We start from the raw sequence: 16,479 nt of genomic DNA, 5'->3' as shown, positions 1-16,479 counted from the left end.
ATTGCTTGCTTTAATTGGGTTAACGAAATATTGCCTATTAAATATGTATACATGTTTAGATTTCCGTTCAAAGTGTATCAATTTTGAGCGTCAATTTTAGCACTGTATTCCCACTAATTTGTTTCACTGAGCGCTGTGCCTGAGAAGTGTACTGCAATGGTCGACCGAGCGGTCTGTGTGTATCTCCATTAGCATACGGTATGAACCGATGGATAATATCTAATAAAGATTAAATCTGATTGTCTGAACACACAGCGATAGTAAAAAAGGAACGCAGAGGGTCTTTAGTTTACAGCACAATTGGGTTAAATCTAGAGCCCAGAACCATCGGTTTCCGCCTTGTAGTCGTCCTTATTTTCCGAACTGGGAACCATCAGTTTCCCGCGAGAAATCCTGGCGGGCACCGTCTTCATTGGCTCCTTGACCTTCTTGTCTTTGGATTTCCACATTGGCTTCCCGTTCTCCGTCTTCATTTATGATGTTATCAGCTTTCCCTTGTGAAGCAGAATTGGTCAAGACTTCGCCATTCGTCGACGAATTGCCACTCTTCATCTCTTCCTGTTCATCCTTAAGAGGACCTTTTCTGCCGCCATTCATTGCACTCTCTTCTACATCTCCCTTATCTTCAGAATTTTCAGACTCAATCGACTTATCTCTGTTTCCCTGGCTCTTGTCACGTTCCTCTCCCCCGTTTACCCTGTCTTCGTTGGAGTCAGCTGCCACACTCTTGATTTCAACTTGATCTCGACCTTCTTTCCTCTCTTGTTCTTCTCTCTGCTCAGGCTCATCTCTTCTCAAGTGGGTGCCATTTTGCTGGTAATTTTCGGTGCTCTCTAGCTGGTTTTCTCTTTCGCTCCCGTATCGCTCGATTTCATTCGCGTCTCTAATGAGTCTTCCTTTTTTGTTCCCCTTGTTCCCGAGCCTCCTATTCCTTGCAAGCATCCTCCATTTCTTTCCCCTTTTCCTACTGATATGTAGATTGCCTTGCTTTACCACAACAACAGAGTCTGATTCATTGCTGTGAACATTTTCTGAAGTTTCCAACTTCAGACCACCCTTCCCTACTCCACTCTCTTCTAGACTTTCCTTCAAATTGATGGTCTCCGCATTACCATTTTCATTCCTGTTTCTCGAGACTTCATCTCCAGTATCCGATTTTCGCTCCTCTTGGAGACCATAAATATTTACTCTACCGTCCTCTGTCCCATTCCCTTCACTGGCAACTTGTCCTTGCTCTTGATGTTCACCTGAGCTATCTCCCTTCCCCTGCACCTTTTCCATCTCTGTCACTTCCCTCTTATCAGCAGAACCCAGTTTGTCTTCAGAACCCTCTTCAGATCTTGATGCAACTTCGCCATCCAGGACTTCATTTTGGCTCTCAATCAAGGAAGTCCCGTTTGATTCGCGCGCTGGCTCGCCCTTTCCTTCTACACCCACATTGCTTGTTTCGTCCTTCTGTACCTCGCCTCCTTGCATACTGGAATTCCGAGGCAAACTAGACGGGTCGTCGGAGCTCGCTGACCCGATGTTGACCTGTTTCTCGAGACGCTGCTTCAAATCCTCAATTTCTGCTTCCTTCAGCTTCAAGATTTCTCTCAAAGGAACTTCCTCAGGATCTTTTCGGCTTGCCTCCATAATTTTTTCATGCAGCATTTTGAGTTCGTTGTCCTTTTCTTGGACCGCCAACTCCATTGCTCGCATCTCGTCCTTCAGCGAGCCGACTGTAGACTGCATCTCGAGGACCGCACTATCCAGCTCCATCTTTTGTGTCCTAAAGGCGTACATCTTCTCTTTCATCCCTTCAAATTTCCTTTTCATTTCCTTGCTGTGGTCTCTTTCTCTCTACACATGGTAAAATTTCGACGCAACAGTCAGGTTTCAGGACAATCATCAGCATCCGTGTTCATCAAGAATTGGACGTAATTATTACTAATTGGAACTTGAAAAAGCCAGCCAGGAAAAAAGTTGGTTGCAGTTCAAAGTTAAAGGAATACTATTAATTGCAACTGTTGCACATAAGAAAACCTTGAAAAACCAGAAACATGTAAATCTCTTGGGTCGGGCACTTCTGGAACTAGAACAAGATGAGCAAAATGGACGATGGAGGACATGGAAGCTGCTTGTAGGAGCTATTGCTGCCTCTTCTTGATTATCAAGAGGACTAAAAAGCTTCACCTTTTTTTATTTTTTACCATCGCCCGCAGCGGCTGCGTTGGCTTGCGCTCTAGTCCCCCCACGAAGGGATCAGAGTTCGAACCCAGCTTAGTCGTTAGGGATTCCTAAGTTATCAAAAAAAAAAAAAGCATCCTTTTTCCTACCGTAACTGCTAAGATTGTGAAAATTCCAAAGCAACGAAATTTATGTGTGTGGTGGGTTCACAGGTGTCATGCATGCAGATCGCCAGCTTGAACACATGAAGGTCACCCGAGAGAGAGAGAGAGAGAGAGAGAGAGAGAGAGAGGGGGGGACCTGCAAGAGAAGGTGGAGAGAGAAGAGCTGGCGGTCCTTGTCCTTGAGAAGGAGATTGGAGATGCGTCTCTCCCGGAGCTTGTGGAGTGCCATGACTCCAAGGAGGGCAGCCCCGAATGCCAGAAGCAGCATCAACCCGTACGGCCGCCCTCTCTGCGCTCCTCCTCCATTGTTGCCCTTGAAAGACCCTGACCCCATCTCTCTCTCTCTCTCTCTCTCTCTCTCTCTCTCTGCTTTCAAAGCACAAAGAATGGAGTCCTGAGAAGTTGAGGGGTCAGGAAGAAAGGAGGAAGAGTGTGTGTGTGTGTGGAGGAGGGTCTTATGTCATGCTTAAGAGTAGAGATCTCTTGTTGCTTAGGATGTCAAAGATTGAAATGGAACATGCATGATGCAACCCCTCTCTCTAGAGCGAGGTTGAAGAGGATGAGATGCATGGGAACCGTGTCCAGAGCGCCGATTCTGGACGGGTTGGGAGACTTTTTGCCCTGCTTTTCGCGTTTCCCCAACCTTCATTTACTGTCGTTATAGTTTTTTTATTTATATTTTTTTGGGTCGTCTTTTTCCACGCTCTAGTTCGACACTTGTATGTTGATGATAATTACAACGTTATAAATGATTAACATTAATCCCTGATCAAGCATAGAATAAAAAAAAGATTATTGTTGATAGGTTTTATTAATATATTTAACAAGATTGTAATTAGTCATGACCCTCATTTTTTTTTGTCGAAGGGATTAAGCAAATCCCTTTCTTATTTACTATATTAAGTGGATTTTTTACTTAATTGAATAATTTAAGTCGATTTCATTTAAAGTTATCGAACATGCTTAATCTCGTTACATGCCGAATTTTTATCACATAATTGGGTCATCAAAGGAACCCTCACTTGAGAACTTTCGATTCTAAGTGCATCTAATGCACTTCTTAAGCGATTTAATAGAAATTAAAAAAAAAATTACACATTTTTCGGGGCACTAACTTTTTATCATGAACCCGAAATTTTCTCGACTTGTATCTCGAATCGAGAAAGTAAATAGTACTCGGATCCACATCTTCTTCTTTTTGGCTTATCGAAACAAGATTACAAACTCTAAAAGGAATAAGAAATATACAAGTTGGACAACCACCTATTCCTCAAGATCAAGTTCATAGAAAACGGAATCGAGACTACTTAAGGTCGACATCTCCTTTCTTACGTGAGAACTTATTAGTTGAACGACGAATCGATCGCGCCACGCGATACATTTCTCAAACTGTCACCAAATCATCACTGGAAAATCGAACGCTCGTTCAAAAATCATGTTAAACTACGGCATATACATTTAGTTACTTTATAAAAATCAAATTGATATCAATGATGAATGGAAGTACGTCGTTGGCGAGATAAAGAAGCAAACCTTTTTGCCTTCTCTTGGAAAGGAGAAACGATTTCTTCAAATCCCCAAAAAGGTGCATCAGCTTTGCTTCTCACCGTAGCACGCACGGCGTAGAGAACAAGATCTCTGACAAGGACAATTAGCAGAAATTAAGGAAAGAAGAATCTAAGCCGATCGCAGTAATTTAACTGGACCGATCTCATCTACCTGTGCTCCTGCATTCAAAGTTCGAGCTCGTGGACCAAGAAAAATCCAGCTTTTTTTTTCAAGAAAAATCCAACTTGATTTGTAAATCATCCCCATTTTTTGTTCTTCTGTTTCTTAAAGGTGACAGTGAATATTTTTAGGTTTTTTTTTTTTTTGGTCGGTAAAATATTTTTAGGTTAATATCATAAAAAAAAATTCAAACTGGTACATCCGTGATAAATTTACTCTAAATTAATTTTTTGATCACAAAAAAAAATCTTAAACTGGTATACCAGTGACGAGTTTACTCTATGTTAGTTTCCATTAAATTTTACCGTCAAATTTCTAAGTTAGATGACAAGTGGCAATTGACAGGTGTACCAGTTTAGGGTTTTACCCCCTGTCTATCACAGGTGTAATATTTTGTGATTTTTCGTGATATTAATCAAATTTAATGGGGAGTAAATTTATCACAAATATATCAGTTTGAGGTTTTTGGTAATCAAAAAATTAATTTAGGGTAAATATGTCACATGTATACCAGTCTGAGGTTTTTTATGATCAAAAAATTAGTTTAGGGTAAATTTATCGTGGATATATCAGTTTAGAGTTTTTCGTAATATAAAAACTCAATTTTTTTCAAGAAAAATCCAACTTGGTTTGTAAATCATCGTGCTCTTTTTATTTTCCTTTTTGTTTCTTAAAGGTAACGGTGAATTTTTTTTTTAATTGTCAGAAAATTTCAATGAATGGTTTTAATAAGTAGCTAGTCAAGTTTTTTTTTTCTGAGAATGAGTTGACATTTCATGCATTAAACACGGGAATGCAAACCCCCCACGTTCGGGATGAGGGAGGATTCCCCGGTCTCATTAATTGCCGTGGTTATAATGTTTGGCCAGACATTTGATTTTATCAATATTACGATGTTTCAAGTTTCAAGCACTCAATTAATTTCCATAGGATATGACGATCTCCTCGTCTCACATATACCGAGTAACCATTAAAGACATGCAGGTCTATGCTTTTGAAGGCGGCTCGAATGTATGGAATTTAAAATACATGTTTTTCAAGAAGGGAATCAACTGGCTGATTTTGGCTTGCGTGCCATGGCGACGTCAAATGCAAAATCAAACGCTTTTTCTTTCTTTTCGTCCTAGAGAATGCATTTCCATTCATTAGGTGATAAAAGTAGGAGCTACTCATCTCAGATTCAAGTAATATTTGGCTTTTGCACTTTTTATCGTAAGAAAAAAAAAAATTGAAGTGGCAAACGGTAAAAAATGAAATAACTAAATGAAGCACCCAACAAAACTTGATCGGTATTGTTGCTTACACAAAAAAAATAGCAAACTCTTTGTAACCGACATAAAGTCGATTTAAGCGAATATAGAGCTTGGTGATGAGATTAATATATTTATCGGTAAGTTATTGATAATGGAAGAACTTATTATCGATGCCAAATCCATCCTAATCCTTTACATGAAATTCCAATGCAATCCTTACTGCTAATCTTCGTCGGAAATCGTTGATCGACAGTGTGCTACATAGGATGGCCGACGATGGCCGGACCGCCACGTCGGCGATTTCCGATGAGAATTGGTGGAAAAACTACATCGGAAATTTCGTGTAAAAGGTTTAGGATTGATTTGGCCAAATTAAAAAGTTTAGGACCAACTTAATATCCGTACAATAGGTTTATGACCGACCCTGTAATTTTTCCATGGATTTCTAACATTATTCACTAGGTCAAAATATAACAAAAAGCAAATATCAATATGGATTTCGTCGAACGGTCGCCAAGGAAAACTCCATCCGATCGCAGCATGGACGCTCGACCCGAACCCGCGGGCGCCAGCTCCGACATCTTCGACTCGTCCCTCAACCTCGAGGACGCCCACTTCGAGGAAGGCTACGCCGACGGCCGCACCGCCGGCGTCGCCGCCGGCGAGGAGGAGGGCCGCCAGGTGGGCCTCAAGACGGGCTTCGAGACCGGCGAGGAGCTCGGGTTCTACCGGGGCTGCGCCGGGGTCTGGGGCTCGGCCATCCGGGTCGACCCAGCCCGGTTCTCGGCCCGGGTCCAGAAGAGCGTGAGGGCGATGGAGGCGCTGCTGGGCGGGTACCCGATGGCGGAGCCGGAGGACGAGCGCGTCCAAGAGATGATGGGCGACCTGAGGTTGAAGTTTAGGGCGATCTGCGCGAGCCTGGGGGTAAAATTGGAATACAGGGGGTATTTAAAGGGTGTGGATAACAAGGATGTGGAGTTTTGACAGCATTGGTCGGCTGTGTGTTTGGTCTCTCGGCTCTCAAAGGTTGATGCTTTATGGGTAATTCGGAGTATCCCAAGACTTGTCTTCGTTGAAGATGTCAGGGAATTTGTGTACTGGATGAGTTATTTCTTGATATATTATGGTTAGGTGGGTCAGCTTCTTCTTGTGGCATGAGAATGAATGTGCTTTTTCTTATGAATTATAGAAGATGATCATTCTGCGCGGAAATCAATGAAAGATTCTGAATTCCCGGGTATTTTCATGTTGATCGTGTCGGTTTTCGGCAATTGTCTGTCCTTGTTATGGGGAAAAGTGATGCAATTGAGTCGAAGAGGAGGTTTTGAAGTTTTCTGTTTCTTTGCCGGGTCAGCAATGTTGATTTGCTCTGAAATATTTAGATTTTCCTTTGTGGGAAGAATCTGCATTGAGTTACATTAAGGGGTATCGCCATTGTCATGAATTCGGAAAGTTTAGTCACTGAATGACGGGTTTAGCTAATCAGGAAGTATTTGAGGCACTTGCACTATCTATGTTTGAAGAAAAGCCAGTGAAGACTCTTAATGTTTAGTATTTAGGAACTGAATTTGTAAACATGATGCGTTTTGGGCTACAGTGTTTGCGGTAACTTGTCCTTCATTATTTCGGCTACAGCACTCTTCTCCAGTAAGTTTGTAAGTATGCAGTGGATTATAAGTATGTGGTCACCAACAAAAGAGGGCCACGATTGCTCATGGTGGTGGCGTTTTATCATCTGGTTATATCTGTTTGTGCAGCTTTTGAAGGCAAGTGAAGCTGCCAAAGATGTTAAAAATGATGCTTGCCTGCTGCAAGGTATACATCTCTGAAAGCCGAAACAGGTCTGCACTTGAGGCGATTGAACGAGCTGCTAAGCTATTTCCAGAAGCAGCAGTGCTCAACAAGTTTGAAGATGAAATCTACAATAGAGTCGGCTACACGGTTGTCTCTAGATTGGCTCAGAAGTCACCCTCAGATTCATGTTCCTCAAGAAGTGCTGTATTAGCAATGGTTAAGACCGCATTTGATGCCATTGACCTTGAGTCGCATAGCGGAAGTCATCCTAGGCTTGGGGTTGTTGACCATATCTGCTTCCATCCCTTGGGTCAGACTTCTCTGGACCAAGTGGCCGCCATTGCAAGGTCCTTGGCAGTTGACATTGGCTCTGGTCTTCAAGGTTTGTGTACTCGCATTTGATGGCTTGCTAAAACGAAAAATAATTGATTAGAGGCAACAAATCGTAAAGATTTTGGTCTGGCATGTTTTGCATTGGCATCTCATGCTATCCATGTGTTCCCCGGTATATCCACGTTCATCAGAAAGTGCTTTGGACTCCATAGCACTTGAAGATACCACAAGTTCTTCGCACTTGAAGGGACCACAATTTCATTAACCTGCTTCAGAGCTAACACTCTTATAAACCTGCAGTACCTGCATTTCTGTATGGAGCGGCCCATGAAGATGGAAGGACACTTGATTCAATCAGAAGAGCGTTGGGGTATTTCAAACCTAATGCAAGTGGAAACCTGTGGATAGGCAGCCCAAATTCACAGATCTTGCCCCTGAAGCCAGATGAAGGTCCACCTCGAGCAGCCCAAGGAAAAGGAGTCATTGTGATCGGAGCAACTCGATGGGTAGATAACTACAATGTCCCTGTCTATTCTAGCGATATTGCCTCTATCCGAAGAATCGCAAAACGAGTAAGTGGAAGAGGAGGCGGACTTCCTTCAGTCCAAGCCATGGCGCTCACTCACGGTGATGGTATCATTGAAGTAGCATGTAATTTGTTGGATCCACGTAAAGTTAAAGCAAATGATGTTCAGCTCGAAGTTGAGCGACTTGCAAGGGAGGAGGGTTTGTCTGTGGGGAAGGGGTATTTCACCGACTTTTCACAGGAGGATATAATCAAAAGATACATGAGTCTGGACTTCCCTCCATAAGCAAAACTCTCATGTTCGTGTTTCTAGATCTCTGTCGGATTTATTGCTCATGCATTAGAGGTCTTTCTTCTATGATCTGGAAGCTCCCCATTGTAAAACTGAGGCTCACTATATGGCAAAGCAAATTTTTGCTAGTTATGGTTGATTTATAAATGGTTTACGGTAAAATTCATGCAGTCGAGTTCTCTCAGCAACATATCTTACGACTTGAGGAAGCATAATGTATGCCTTACCGATCTTTAGATCATGCTGCTTTCATGCCCCGCTTTCTCAAGTTGATCTGCTACGTGCTAGATTAAAAAAAGTACAGAAATTTCTCTTTTGACTGTGCAGGGAAATCGACTTTGTTTTAATTGATGTTAACATTCCTGAGAATAATCCGCACATAATGCGATGCTGTCCATAAGTGAACGATGTTATCTCTGATGTGACTATGATGTGTGTCATTGTCAAATTTTCACCAATCTAATATCATAGCTTATTTCACTATTCCTCAGGCTAAGGCCAGTTGGGAAAATGGTTGTGATTTTGCAATTTCCATCTTGGCGGGGGTCGAGAGTTTGATTTACCCAGCACAATTCTCATTGAGGCAGGTCACGAGATTATTCCCTGCGTGAACAGTGGTCTGTCGTTGCTTGGATCAACCAGGTGGATTTGATTATAAGCGACCAGACATAAGATGGACTAATGCAGGTGCTTCCTCACTTGAATGGCCATTTGTTTCGTATGCTATCTGTGAATCGGTCTCAACATACGGAATGAATACAGAATTTTGCGACTCATCTTCATTACAAGGGAGTATAAACAGCCCAATAGTCGCCGACACAATCAAAGTCGCAAATAGAAGCAAGCTATGCTCTTGCTCTTGCTGCCTGAGAATGTGCTATTTTCATCATTGACTCGCAGGAAGAATCCTCAATTAGCTCAGTAGCCTCTGAGCAGCAAGAATTAGAGAAAGGCCAATTCGTCTTCCAAACGGGAGAAAACCGTTCCATTAGATTAAAAATTCCGACCTCCAGCAAGGAAGTGTGAGCTTGCCCCTTCCTTCTGTTTCCGAACATTGCGGAGCGCCTATTGCTTACCCTGAAACCACAGAAGCACCTCTGTTCATGGGTGTTTAGATTATTTTGCCGGTGCTTTGTTAGTTTCCCGTACCAGAAAAAGAAAAGCAAAATGAGCTGAATAGAATTATTGAAGGCTAACATTCACTGCAAACATACGAATTATAATGTTGAACTAATGAAGTACTGACCTCCTTCAGTATCTTCAAGAGGATCTTCTTAAATACCTTCGACACGATCATCACTTGATATGGTCAGGACGTTATCTTCTTTCCGTGCCACCAAAATTTCTCCTCAAATCAAAACCCCATGACGATGCAAGGAAGAGAACCCATGTGGACTGTCACCAATAATCTCCACAGGAACAGACTCCATTCGCAAAATTGTGAAATCTATTGGTGTCTCTGATGATTATTTCACGCTGTGTGATTTTAGAAATTAGCCTGGATGCAGTATGGCAATCCCCGCATATACGAAGATTTTTGGTAATTCTAATCGGCGTCCCTGGGTCAGTATTCAGGATAGCAAACACAATCGCCAGCTTCTCGCTGTGAACCGCTAGATGACCATCCTTATCTTCATCCTCCACATCATGAAGAGTTGAATCTGTCTCAGGAACATAGCCGAGCTCTCTCATCTTCCCCACTAGTATGTCTAATTCTTCGTAGATTCGTGTGGACTGTGGATGAGATTGGTCACCAGCAAGAAAGGTGTGGACTATGTTATTAAGCTCAAAATTACTAACACCGGGTGCTTTCTTGATTCCTTTACTCTTCATGGTTGATCTAACCTTTGCTACATCTTGCCATCTACCAGCTTTTGCATAGATGTTAGACAAAAGAACGTAATAACCTGACTGCTCCGGAACCAATTGATAGAGACAATCAGCAGCCAGAAGCCCCATTTTCATGTTCGAGTAGACCCGACAAGCACCCAAGAGAGCTCCCCAAACTCTTTCATTAGGCTCCATCGGCATTTTCTGGATGAGACGATATGCCTCATCTACTTTCCCAGCACGTCCCAACAGATCTACCATGCAAGAGAAGTGTTCTAGACGTGGTTCTATCCCATACTCCTCGATCATTACATTAAAGTAATGACGCCCCTCGTCCAGCAGTCCTGTGTGACTGCAAGCGGACAGAATTGACACAAAAGCAATGGAATCTGGATCAAGACCTGAATTTCGCATTCTCGAAAAAAGAGCCACTGCATCACGACCAAGTCCGCTTATGCCATATGCAGAGATCATTGAAGTCCATGAGATGACATCTCGAACATTTAATTTGTCAAACACTTGCCTTGCATCAGACAAACAACCACACTTAGCATACATGTCAATTAAAGCATTCTCTAACAACAAATTTGGTCGAAGCTTCTTCCTCTCCACACACTCATGAATTTTCTTTCCCAATGACAGAGCAGAGAGATCTCCACAAGCTGGAAGTATACTGGCAAAAGTAATGACATCTGGCTCAACTTTATGCGCTTCCATCTGTGAAAAGAGCTCAACAGCTCTGGTGGGCATCGAGTTATTCACGTAGACAGCAATCATCACATTCCAAGAGATCAAGTTACTTTTATCCATCTTCAGGAACATCTTCTCCACATACTCAACACTTTCGGCCGATGCGTTACTCACAGCCGGCAAGAGGCTAGCCATTGTTCCAGAATTGAATCCTACCTTTAAGAATTCCATTTCCCTACAAACACTCAAGGCATTGTCAAACTGCCCATTCTGAGCGTAACCGGCAACCATTGAGTTCCATGAAACTACATCTCTTCTGGGCATCTCATCAAGAACTCGACGTGCCTCCACTAAACAACCGCATTTCCCATACATTGCAACTAAACCGTTCCCAACAAACAAACATGAGCCCTGCCCAACTCTCACCACCGCAGCATGAATTTGAAGCCCGGCCACCTTATTACTGGACCCAGAGCATGCTTTCAACACGCAAGGGTACGTATAATTATCGGGAACATAACCACAGCCCAACATGTCTTTGAAAAGCACCAGCGCATCACGATACTGGCGGTTGTTCACATGGCTCCTGATCATGACATTGTAGACAATCACATTCCTGTCACGCAATTCATCGAATACGTGGCGGGCGGTCCCCGGTTTGCCGCGAGCAGCGTAAGCACGCATCAGTTTGACGCCAAGAGATGGGTCCGCGCGTAGGACTTGATCACTGAATATCTTCGAATGCAGCCTTTTCAGTGTTTTGATATCTGGGTACCGGTCCAACATCTTGCCGAATGACTCTCCATTGATAGATAAGTCTTTTGGGACAATTTCAGATTCTGAAGTCGATGCAACGAGAAACCGTACTTGCCTGGAAGCTGAATGTCCGTCGCATCGGACTCTAAACGGGCATTTGACTCGAACCTGCAGACGCCACCTCGACATCTTCGAGTCATCTTTGAACGTGGCGAACACCCCGTTCAAAGAAGGCCACGTCGAAGGCTCCAACCACAGCTTCGTAACTGAAGTTAAACGGGATCAGCGGAGCCATTGGTTACTTGCAATGTCTGAATTTGCTTTGGTCAAGAGAGACTGCATTTAATGCAGATGTGGTGTTTGTAATCCTGCAACATGAATATGGCCTGCTGTCCCGCCCAGACCAGAAACATAGACTGAACGGGTTCGAGCAAAGCAAACCTGTACTAAAGTTTCCTACGCAAGACACCGACCCGTCCCGACCGACCATTGACCAGGTCTCCTCGAGTCCGTGACAGAGAGTAAAAACCTTGGAGTTGGAGGAGTGTTGTCTTGTGAGTAGTAAATGAGTTTCCTTTTTAGGCCAATGTCATGTATAAATGAGTTGAAAAGCATGAAGAAAGTCCATGTGAATTCTAGCGCTTTACGTATAGACCTTGAGTTGGTGAGATTTTGAGGCTTCGGAAGCCTCAATTTCCATTCCACCGTCCTAACGTTTGGTACCCCTCCTTGCAGGAGAATTAGCCCCGCAAGTTTGCTGTATCGGTAACGATAGAAAAGATTGTTGGCTAATCAAGACAATGGAAGACACCCAACGAGCAGCCCCCGAGACGTGCTTCAAAGATGGGCAAGGAGCTTACGGTTCTACTGGGTTGCGCCCGCTTGTGCGCCTTGATCTTTCGGGTTGATTCAGCTGGATACTTGCCATTAGGAGTCTCTTCTCTCGAACTAGTTTAGGCACATAAGTCAAAGAATCATGGATGAAATCGATCGTTATACCACCTTCAAATACCCAGTGGAAAAGCAATGCACATCATCAGCTCAGGTGGAGTACTATGTAATCTTTCCGAGACTCAATGTGACAAAATAATCTCATTTCATCAGACAAAATTTTCAGTTTTACATCGCTGTACGACCTATATGAATATACACCAATGTACAAATGAGGTAATGACTTTCCCAATCACACTTCAAGAGCATTGTTTGCTCCGAAATTCTTCAGATAACAGGCCCCGAAGCAGCTGCTGCAATCTGTCAACGCCCGGTCCTGGCCTAAATACAGAATCATCGCCCCTCACAGAGCATGGATCGGGCCCACCATCCGAGGTCCCATTACACCATGCCCCGGGTACAAAATGGCCTGTTCGGCCAAGAAGCTCTTTGTCAATCTTATCTAAGACAGGATCATCCTTTTCAAACTTCCGAGCAAAGGGGGCATTACTTTTGAGCATTGTGTCAAAATCCTTCACAGACAATGAGCGAGGATGCTGCTTTGGAGGGTTATCCCATGCAATGTAGTGTAGGTCGTGGCCAATAGCAGTTTTACGGTACTCTTCATTGTTGCAAATAACAGTGTGGAAATAGCCTTCTGGGGACGATATAAAGTTGACATAGTACATTAGAATTGTCCGAGGGAAATTGTCCCACCCCCATATGCAATACTCGAGAAAAGGGCGAGTTAACATTACCCATGCTGATCCTGTAAGATGAACAAAGAAAAAAAATGGTAAATAAAGGCTTGATGCGATGATTGGCAAAAAAAGAGAGGCTCGATGAGATCAATAAAATCATCTGCTGCAAAATTCCTTCTTAAGCTCATAAGCATATCACACCTAGCTCTTGGCTTATTAACTGTGAGACACAAATAAGGTGAGGGCACCTCCTGTGGTTGCTGGACAATGGAGTTAGAAGTCAACATAAATGCTTCACTAAGTGTGACAGATACTTAAGGAATTCAAAATAACCTAAAGCAGTTCACCAATTTGGCCAATTAAGTAAAAAGGATGACAGGCGAACCATTGGCAGCAGTTCTTCAATGAGGCAATTGGAAGGAAACGGAACTGGTTCCATAAGAAGAGACTAATGATCATCCGTCCACAGGTAACACTTAAGGTCAAGTCAGCTAATTGGCTATTAAATATGTCAATAAGCAGCGTGATAATTGTTAAAGTATTAGAAAATGCAGAGTCTATGAGGACAATCTTTTGCCTCGAGCCAAGAATTTCAAAGTCCTCGCAATCATGCAATCAAGAGACTTACCGGATAATAAAGTGTGAAAGAAGATTTGCAACAGACCTTGATTGTTTAAGAAACTTTTTGATTCCTTATGGATTCGGCAAAACATAACTCAAGGTCCAATCAATAAACAATACTAGGTGGTTACTTTTTGAAGTGCGGTGATTTATTAGATATCTTACCAGTAAACAACTTAAAAGATGTTGGAATTGATCGACGTTGAGTGCTCCAAGTTACTTCATACTTCTTTGACAGGTACAAACCTGGATCGATGATGATTGATTTAGATCTGTGTTTCCTGACAAACGTTGAAGACCAAAAAAATTAAATGATGTCCTATTAAGAAAGGAAAATCTTTTACAGAGCACGCCATGCATTGCTACTTACAATTTCCATCCAGAAATCTGGTCATGTTCAATGAAATTAAGACTTCTAGAGACGTTGGAGAACACGTAAAGCAGATCTGCAGAATTGGTGAACAGATGTTATCCTGATTTTCATTCCCCAAAACAAAAAGGTCTAGCAAGCGTTTGCTGCTTAATAAACTCAGGCACAACTGCAATAAGCACAGGGTCCCCAAAGCAAGTAAGGGTACCTCTCGTGCCCGAAAAACAGATTGCACAAAGGCAAGGAGATTCTTTTCACACATTCTCTCGTCATCTTTATGCTACAGCAAAGCTATGACCTAGCCTCGACATAAGAACACAGGTTCTGTTCTTTGAGGAATGCCCATTTATCCATCACTCTTTGTATGTATTTTAAACTGACCATGCATATCTAACCTAACTTAACCAACCAGACAAACACATAGTGCAGAGAGAAGCTCTAGAAAAGAGTGCAGAAAAAATCAAAAAGATAGATTAACCACAGATAACAAAACAATTCAGTCCCATGCGCTCAGCGTTTGAAAATATTTATTCTCAGTACTTGGAAACACAACTCACCATCCTGCGTTACCAAAGGATAATCTGAAGCACTGAGATTGATAAACCAATCCCACTCCAAGCTCTCCTTTAACAATATGGCAATAGCTTGCAGTGTACAAGCAATCATGGTAGGTCCTTTGTAGGTGATCAAGTTAGACAGTGCCATTACTCGGACATTCTCCACCTCACGAAATGTAGGATCATTTTTAACCAGTGCAGTCAAATCCAAACGTTCACGGGGTGGAGCCTCAAAGTCCAAATGGAGGATGTATTGGTTTCTCGGATGATATACGGCCTGCAAGGTTCTCATCATTCTATGGCTATCACCCTTGGTGCCGGAAATAAGATAGGCTAGTCTAGGTGCTTCAACACTCGCATGTCTGTTCGGATAATGAGATCTCCGTAAATCAGACTCTACAAACAGACTGCTTGAATCCTCCGACGTATTAAATGAGATAATATCATCTGGCAACTCATCTTCATTATAAGGCTGTGTAAACAGCCCAACAGTAGCTGACATGATCAAAGTAGCAAATACAAGCAAGCTGGCAAAGAATGGAATTATCCATCGCCGATCAGAAAATGCTTTTGCAGCGTGAGAATGCTGAGTTTTCCTCATACTCTTGTGGGTATATATGAAGAACGCCCGATTACCTTAGTAGCCCTTGAAAATCAAGAATTAGAGGAATGCCCATTGACCTTCCAAACAGATGGTAACCACAGGAAAGAGCATCATAGCACAATCAAAGGAGGGGTCTTCAAGGACATGAGCAACTGTCAAGCTATTTGGCCAAAACAAAAGAAAAAGGAAACAACAAGCAGCAGTCAAGCCAAGGCTCAAGGGGCAATCAAAACGAAAACCCACCAAAGCAATACACTAAATTCGCAAACTTTACATCCAAAACACAAGGAGCTCCGACCGCTCAGTGACGACAGATAGATCTAATGACTCCATCAAGATGCGAAGTTACGCCTTAACGGGTACTTGACAGGAAAACAAGGACTGAGATTCTAATATCAAATGCTCCAACAGAAGCCCGAAGGAGTCCTACAGCAAACAAAAATTTCGAGTATGTAAAGGGGAAACCTTCGTTAGGAAAACGAAACGAAACACACGCGCCGGGAAGAATGCTCGGTGGGCACGACGGAATTCAAAAGCACCAACTCCAACCGACAAGCCGAGCTCGAGACAAGACTTGCCGCTGAAACAGAGGTCGGGCAAGTGACCCAAAGAGATCAATGATTTCGCAGCTGTTCCAGGTTGTTCTGCTCTGCCGCTTCCGTGGGAAGATCAGACAGCCAGCTACAGAGAGAGAGAGAGAGAGAGAGAGAGAGAGATTAGTAGGTGCTGATGGTTAACTACGTCGCTTTGCTTTAATTGTTGGCAAAACCATGATTTAATTTTGCGCAAACTACGTTGCTGGCCCCTAGATTTCTTGTGATTTCAATTTTTGGGCCAATTTGTCCTGGGAAATTTGCTCTTTGCCCCCTATATCAATTTGCTCGTGAAATTTACCTTGTGTAACGTTGCTTCCGATACTTTCAAATCCCGGCTCAATTTGGCCCGAATCCTCGTCCCCTAGTGATTTTCATTGGTTATCGAAGCTTTTCTATGGTATGTACAATTTCTTGAAATGGTTATTGATCGGGCCGCATTTGTAAAGGAAAGCTTCTTAATGTCAATACCCACCTTCTTTTTCGCCGATCCTTCTTAGAGAATGATTGAAATTCGATAAAGAAAGTACTATAGTTAAGATTGGGATGTGAATTATAAACACGGGCA

General features: G+C 42.8%; 5 protein-coding genes across 7 annotated transcripts; 2 read left to right on the top strand and 3 right to left on the bottom strand.

The window, feature by feature from the left end:
- Positions 1-209: 209 nt before the first annotated feature.
- LOC115679964 (uncharacterized) lies at positions 210-2,977 on the bottom strand. Its single transcript, XM_030603696.2, has 2 exons — positions 2,470-2,977; positions 210-1,842 (listed from the first exon to the last, which is right to left on the bottom strand). Exons 1-2 carry the CDS (start codon positions 2,665-2,667, stop codon positions 352-354), a joined length of 1,689 nt encoding a protein of 562 aa, XP_030459556.1. The 5' UTR covers positions 2,668-2,977; the 3' UTR covers positions 210-351.
- A 2,829-nt stretch (positions 2,978-5,806) lies between these two features.
- LOC115679966 (uncharacterized) lies at positions 5,807-6,551 on the top strand. Its single transcript, XM_056315080.1, has one exon. It carries the CDS (start codon positions 5,807-5,809, stop codon positions 6,296-6,298), a length of 492 nt encoding a protein of 163 aa, XP_056171055.1. The 3' UTR covers positions 6,299-6,551.
- LOC130134409 (uncharacterized) lies at positions 6,306-8,421 on the top strand. Of its 2 annotated transcripts, none has more exons than XM_056315079.1 (3): positions 6,306-6,445; positions 7,072-7,490; positions 7,742-8,421. In XM_056315079.1, exons 2-3 carry the CDS (start codon positions 7,100-7,102, stop codon positions 8,251-8,253), a joined length of 903 nt encoding a protein of 300 aa, XP_056171054.1. In that variant the 5' UTR covers positions 6,306-6,445; positions 7,072-7,099; the 3' UTR covers positions 8,254-8,421. The 2 variants fall into 2 exon arrangements, with proteins under 2 accessions (XP_056171054.1, XP_030459559.1); XM_030603699.2 differs by lacking the exon at positions 6,306-6,445 and adding an exon at positions 6,801-6,969.
- Positions 8,422-8,933: 512 nt separating this feature from the next.
- LOC115679961 (putative pentatricopeptide repeat-containing protein At3g49142) lies at positions 8,934-12,460 on the bottom strand. Of its 2 annotated transcripts, none has more exons than XM_030603692.2 (2): positions 9,506-12,460; positions 8,934-9,431 (listed from the first exon to the last, which is right to left on the bottom strand). In XM_030603692.2, the coding sequence occupies exon 1, from the start codon at positions 11,722-11,724 to the stop codon at positions 9,658-9,660; it is 2,067 nt and encodes a 688-aa protein (XP_030459552.1). In that variant the 5' UTR covers positions 11,725-12,460; the 3' UTR covers positions 8,934-9,431; positions 9,506-9,657. The 2 variants fall into 2 exon arrangements, with proteins under 2 accessions (XP_030459552.1, XP_056171053.1); XM_056315078.1 differs by having other exon boundaries at positions 8,934-9,336.
- Positions 12,461-12,614: 154 nt separating this feature from the next.
- Positions 12,615-15,315, bottom strand: LOC115679965 (beta-glucuronosyltransferase GlcAT14A-like). The gene is made up of 4 exons (XM_030603697.2): positions 14,715-15,315; positions 14,158-14,233; positions 13,953-14,068; positions 12,615-13,234 (listed from the first exon to the last, which is right to left on the bottom strand). Exons 1-4 carry the CDS (start codon positions 15,313-15,315, stop codon positions 12,726-12,728), a joined length of 1,302 nt encoding a protein of 433 aa, XP_030459557.1. The 3' UTR covers positions 12,615-12,725.
- Between the last annotated feature and the right edge of the window lie 1,164 nt (positions 15,316-16,479).

This window comes from Syzygium oleosum, unplaced genomic scaffold, assembly GCF_021117445.2.
Source record: "Syzygium oleosum isolate NSW1041296 unplaced genomic scaffold, Sole_v2.1 Sole_v2.10, whole genome shotgun sequence".
Lineage (NCBI taxonomy): Eukaryota > Viridiplantae > Streptophyta > Magnoliopsida > Myrtales > Myrtaceae > Syzygium > Syzygium oleosum.
Note: the sequence above shows the minus strand (reverse complement) of the source record. Positions and strands in the feature narration are given on the sequence as shown.